The sequence below is a fragment of the Fringilla coelebs genome (assembly GCF_963513975.1).
Source record: "Fringilla coelebs genome assembly, contig: SCAFFOLD_425, whole genome shotgun sequence".
NCBI lineage: Eukaryota > Metazoa > Chordata > Aves > Passeriformes > Fringillidae > Fringilla > Fringilla coelebs.
The window spans coordinates 22,214-28,213 of NW_028167274.1; the positions used below are offsets into that span (position 1 = coordinate 22,214).

The 6,000-nt window shown below is 46.6% G+C and overlaps 1 protein-coding gene across 1 annotated transcript; it reads right to left on the minus strand.

Annotated features, from left to right (window-relative positions):
* Window positions 1–1,226: 1,226 nt before the first annotated feature.
* On the minus strand, window positions 1,227–5,776 carry USF2 (upstream transcription factor 2, c-fos interacting; the record flags this gene model as incomplete). The annotated part of the gene is made up of 3 exons (XM_084227548.1): window positions 1,227–1,442; window positions 3,976–4,104; window positions 5,669–5,776. Coding segments are annotated over 3 exons (327 nt in total), but the record flags the coding sequence as incomplete, so codon positions are not given.
* Window positions 5,777–6,000: the final 224 nt, after the last annotated feature.

Consider the following 6,000-nt stretch of genomic DNA (forward strand, 5'->3'; position numbering starts at 1 on the left):
TTTCTCCTCTTTTTTTTTGCCTTTTTTTCTTTTGTTTTATTTTTTCCCCCTCCCCCTTCCCCAACCGACCAAAAATCCCCAAATTTTGGGATTTTTTTTCCTTTTTTCCCCTTTTTTTTCCCCCACCCCAACCAACCAAAATTCCCCAAATTTCGGGATTTTTTCCCTTTTTTTTGTTGTTTTTTTCCCCTCCAGTTTATTTTTCTTTTTTACCCCTCTCCAAACACCCAAAACCCCCCAAATTTTGGGATTTTTTTCTTCTTTTTTTTCCTTTTTTTCCTTTTTTTTCCCCCCACCCCAACCGACCAAAATTCCCCAAATTTTGGGATTTTTCTTCTTTTTTTTCCTTTTTTTCCTTGTTTTTCCCCACCCAACCAAGCAAAAATCCCCAAATTTTGGGATTTTTTCCCTTTTTTTGTTTTGTTTTTTCCTCCACTTTGTTTTTCTTTTTTCCCCCTCTCCAAACACCCAAAACCCCCCAAATTTTGGGGTTTTTTTTCTTTATTTTTTTTCCTTTTTTTCCTTTTTTTTCCCCACCCAACCAACCAAAATTCCCCAAATTTTGGGGTTTTTTCTCACTTTTTTTGTTTTGTTTTTTCCTCCACTTTGTTTTTCTTTTTTCCCCCTCTCCAAACACCCAAAAATCCCCAAATTTCGCCCTTTTCTCCTCTTTTTTTTCACCTTTTTTTCTTTTGTTTTATTTTTTCCCCCTCCCCCTTCCCCAACCGACCAAAATTCCCCAAATTTTGTTTTTTTCCCCTTTTTTTAATTTTGTTTTTTCCTCCACTTTGTTTTTCTTTTTTCCCCCTCTCCAAACACCCAAAACCCCCCAAATTTTGGGATTTTTTTCTTCTTTTTTTTCCTTTTTCTCTCTTTTTTTTCCCCCACCCCAACCGACCAAAATTTCCCAAATTTGGGGATTTTTTTCTTTATTTTTTTCCTTTTTTTCCTTTTTTTTCCCCACCCCAACCAACCAAAATTCCCCAAATTTTGGTTTTTTTCCCTTTTTTTTTTGTTTTTTCCCTCCAGTTTATTTTTCTTTTTCCCCCTCTCCAAACAACCAAAAATCCCCAAAATTTGGGATTTTTTCTTCTTTTTTTTTTTCCTTTTTCTCTCTTTTTTCCCCCACCCCAACCAACCAAAAACCCCCAAATTTTGATTTTTTTTCCTTTTTTTTTCCCCATTTTCCCCTTTCCCCCCTTTACAAAAACTGCTGAGCTCCGCAATTAATGAATGAATTAATTACAATCACGGTAATTACAAACGGCTGGGGGGGGTGGGGGAGGGGCTGAGGGGGTGGGGGAGGGGCCGGGGGTGGGGTGGGGGTGGGGGAGGGGCGGGTGGGGGAGGGGTCACTGCGGGGTCCCCTCGGGGGTCCCGTCCAGGCCCCGCTGCTGCAGCTGCGCCCGGAGCACGGCGTTCTCGCTCTTCAGCTCCTCCATCTGCGCCAAAACACCCCAAAATCAGCCCAAAATCGGCCCCCAAAACAGCCCAAAATCAGCCCAAAAATCAGCTTTAAATCAGCTTTAAATCAGCCCAAAATCAGCCCCCAAAACCCCCGAAATCAGCCCCCAAAATCAGCCCAAAATCAGCCCAAAATCGGCCCAAAATAGCCCAAAAATCAGCTTTAAATCAGCCCAAAATCAGCCCAAAATCAGCCCCCAAAACACCCCAAAACCAGCCCAAAATCAGATCCAAAACACCCCAAAATCAGCCCAAAATCAGCCCCCAAAACCCCCGAAATCAGCCCAAAATCGGCCCAAAAATCAGCCCCAAATCAGCCCCAAATCAGCCCAAAATCACCCTGAAATCAGCTTTAAATCAGCCCCCAAAACACCCCAAAATCAGCCCAAAAATCAGATCCAAAACAGCCCCAAATCAGCCCAAAATCAGCCCCCAAAAAACCCCTAAATCAGCCCAGAAATCACCCCAAAATCAGCCCAAAAATCAGCTTTAAATCAGCCCAAAATCAGCCCAAAAATCAGCTTTAAATCAGCCCAAAATCAGCTTTAAATCAGACCAAAAATCAGCTTTAAACCAACCCCAAAACACCCCGAAATCAGCCCAAAAATCAGACCCAAAATCACCCTGAAATTAGCCCCCAAATCAGCTCAAAATCAGCCCAAAAGTCAGCCCCATAAAACCCCAAAATCAGCCCAAAATCAGCCCCCAAAACACCCCAAAATCAGCCCAAAAGCGGCCCCAAATCAGCTTTAAATCAGCCCAAAAATCAGCTTTAAATCAGCCCAAAATCAGCCCCCAAAACACCCCAAAACCAGCCCAAAATCAGATCCAAAACACCCCAAAATCAGCCCAAAATCAGCCTCAAAATCATCCCCAAAATCAGCTTTAAATCAGCCCCCAAAACCCCCGAAATCAGCCCCAAAATCGGCCCCAAATCACCCCAAAAATCAGCTTTAAATCAGCCCAAAATCACCCTGAAATCAGCTTTAAATCAGCCCCAAAACCCCCAAAATCAGCCCAAAAATCAGTCCCAAAACACCCCCAAATCAGCCCAAAAATCAGCCCCAAATCAGCCCAAAATCAGCTTTAAATCAGCCCCAAAATAGCCCAAAATCAGCCCCAAATCGGCCCAAAATCGGCCCAAAATCACCCTGAAATCAGCTTTAAATCAGCCCCCAAAACCCCCCAAATCAGCCCCAAATCGGCCCAAAATCAGCTTTAAATCAGCCCAAAAATCAGACCCAGAACACTCTGAAATCAGCCAAAAATCAGCCCCAAAATCAGCCCCAAATCAGCTCAAAATCAGCCCAAAATCAGCCCCAAATCAGCTCCAAAAATCACCCTGAAATCAGCCCCAAACCCCCTTAAATCAGCCCAAAATCAGCCCAAAATCAGCCCCAAATCAGCCTCAAAACCCCCTGAAATCAGCCCCCAAATCAGCCCTAAATCACCCCAAATCAGCTTTAAATCAGCCCAAAAAACCCCTGAAATCAGCCCAAAATCAGACCCAAAAATCAGCTTTAAATCAGCCTCAAAATCAGCCAGAAAACCCCAAAATCAGCCCAAAATCAGCCCCAAAATCAGCCCAAAAATCCGCCTGAAATCAACTTTAAATCAGCCCCAAATCAGCCCCAAATCAGCCCCAAATCAGCTTTAAATCAGCCCCAAAATCACCGTGAAATCAGCCCCAAAAACCCCTGAAATCAGCCCAAAATCAGCCCCAAAAGCCCCCAAAATCATCCTCAAAAAACCCCCAAAATCAGCCCAAAATCAGCCCCAAAACCCTTGAAAATCAGCCCAAAATCACCCTGAAATCAGCCCCAAAATCCCACAAAATTTCCCCCCAAATTTTCCTATTTCCCTCCAAATTTCCCCATTTAACCCCAAAATCCCCAAATCCCTCCCAAAATTTCCCCCCAAAATTTCCCCCAAATTTCATTTTTCCCTCAAAATCCCCTAAATTTCCCCCCCCAAATCCAAAATTTACCCCCAAATTTCCCCCCAAATTTCCCCATTTTCCCCTAAAAATCCCCAAATTTCCCCCCAAAATCCCGAATTTTCCCCCCCAAAATCCCCAAATTTCCCCTCAAAACCCCCAAATTCCCCCCAAAATCCCCAAATTTCCCCCAAAATCCCCAAATTTACCCCCCTAATTCCCCAAATTCCCCCTAAATTTCCCCCCAAAATCTCCAAATTTCCCCCAAATCCCCAAATTCCCCCCCAAATCCCCAAAATTTCCCCCCAAATTTCCCCAATTCCCCCCAAATCCCCTCCCCATTTTTATCAATGAACCCCGTGGGAACCCCGCGCTCCGCAGGGGCGTGCCCGACTCCCATATAAGGACAAAACCCCGCCCATAATGGGCGTGGCCTCAGCCGGGTGGGCGCGGCCTCCCCATTCACGCCGCGCCGCCGCCGCCGCCGCCGCCATTTCCGGGCGATTTTCGCGGGGATTTTTGGGGCGATTTCGGGGTTTTTTGGGGCGGGCCGTGTCGCGACAGGCCGGGCGCACCTGCTGTCGCAATAGGTCGTTGTCCATCTGCAGGCGCTCGGCCTCTTTGAAGGTTTCCTGCAGGCGCTGGTTGCTCTGGCGCAGCTCCCGCACGTAATCGCAGGCCTTGGACAGGATCCCGCCCTTGCTCTGCGCGACCCCTCCCCAAAATCAGACTCGGGACCCCCCAAAATTCACCTGGGATACCCCAAAATTCACCCGGGACACCCCAAAGTGCTCGGGAGCGGCCAAAAGTTCACCTGAGTTACCCAAAGTGCACCTGAACCCATCAAAAAACGGCTCGGAGCCTCCCAAAATCCCCCCAAATTCCCCCCAAAATTCACCTGGGACCCCCCCAAAATTCACCTGGGATCCCTCAAAATTCATCTGGGACACCCCAAAATTAACCCGGGACCGGGACCCCCCCAAGAATTACCCAAATTCCTCCCTCAATATCCCAAAAACTCCCCTCAAAATCCCAATTTTCCCCCCCAAAAAAACCGAATTTTCCCCAAATTCCCCCCAAAATCCCCTCAAAATCCCAATTTTCCCCAAAAACCCCCGAATTTTCCCCGAATTTCCCCCAAATTTTCCCCAAATTTCCCCCTTAACCCCCCAAATTTCCCCCAAAGTCCCCAAGTTTCCCCCAAATTTCCCCCAAATCCCAGAATTTTCCCCAATTTTCCCCCCAAAATCCCCAAATTTCCCCTCAAAATCCCAAGTTTTCCCCAAAAATCCCTGAATTTCCACCGAATTTCCCCCCCAAACCCCAAATTTCCCCCAAAACCCCCGAATTTACCCCAATTTTTCCACAAAAATCCCCCAAAATCCCCAAATTTCCCCAAAAAACCCCAAATTTCCCCCAAATTTCCCCAAAATCCCCCAAGTTTCCCCGCAAACCCCCAAATTTCCCCCAATTTCCCCCAAAAATCCCCATTTTCCCCCCAAATTCCCCCCAAAACCCCCAAATTTCCCCCGAATTTCCCCCAAAAAACCCCAAATTTCCCCCAAATTTCCCCCAAAACCCCCAAATTTCCCCCAATTTTCCCCCAAAAATTCCCAAATTCCCCCAAAACCCCCGAATTTCCCCCAAAACCCCCAAATTTCCCCCAAATTTCCCCTCAAAATCCCAAATTTTCCCCCCAAATCCCCAAATTTTCCCCAAAAATCCCCGAATTTTCCCCCCAAAATCCCCAAATTTTCCCCAATTTTTCCCCAAATTTTCCCTGAATTTCCCCCAAATGCCCAAATTTCCCCAAAATTTTCCTTAAAAATCCCCAAATTTTCCCCAAAATCCCCAAATTTCCCCTAATTTTCCCCTCAAAATCCCCAAATAATCCCCAAATTTCCCCAAAATCCCCAAATTTCCCCAATTTCCCCCAAATTTTTCCAAAAACCCTAAATTTTCCCCAATTTTCCCCCAAATCTCCCCCCCAAATCCCCAAATTTCCCCCCAAAATCCCCAATTTTCCCCCAAATTACCAAAAACCCCCAAATTTCCCCAAAACCCCCCAAATTTCTCTCCAAATTTCCCCCCCCAAAATCCCCGAATTTCCCCCAATTTTCTCAAATAACCCCAAATTTTCCCCCAAAATCCCCCCAAAATCCCCAAATTTCCCCCGAATTTCCCCCAAATTTCCCCCAAATTTCCCCAACTTCCCCCAATTTTTTTAATTTTCCCAAAATCCCCGTTTTTCCCCCCGTTTTCCCTCACCGCCCCGGATTTGCCGCCGTCGGCGCCGCAGTCGGGGATGATCTTGGAGAGCTGCACGATCCAGTTGTTGATCTTGTCCCGCCGCCGCCGCTCCACTGCCGCCGTTTGGGGTGAAAACGGCCGAAATCGGGAAAAATTAAAAATATTGGGAAAAAAATTGAAAAAATTGAAAAAAAATTGGGAGAAAATCGGGCAAAAAACGGCCGAGAAACGGGGGGGGAATGGGGAAAATGGGGAAAAAATGGCACAGGTGAGCCCAGGTGTGCCCAGGTGTGCCCAGGTGTGCCCAGGTGTGCCCAGGTGCCCCCCAGGTGTGCCCAGGTGTGCCCAGG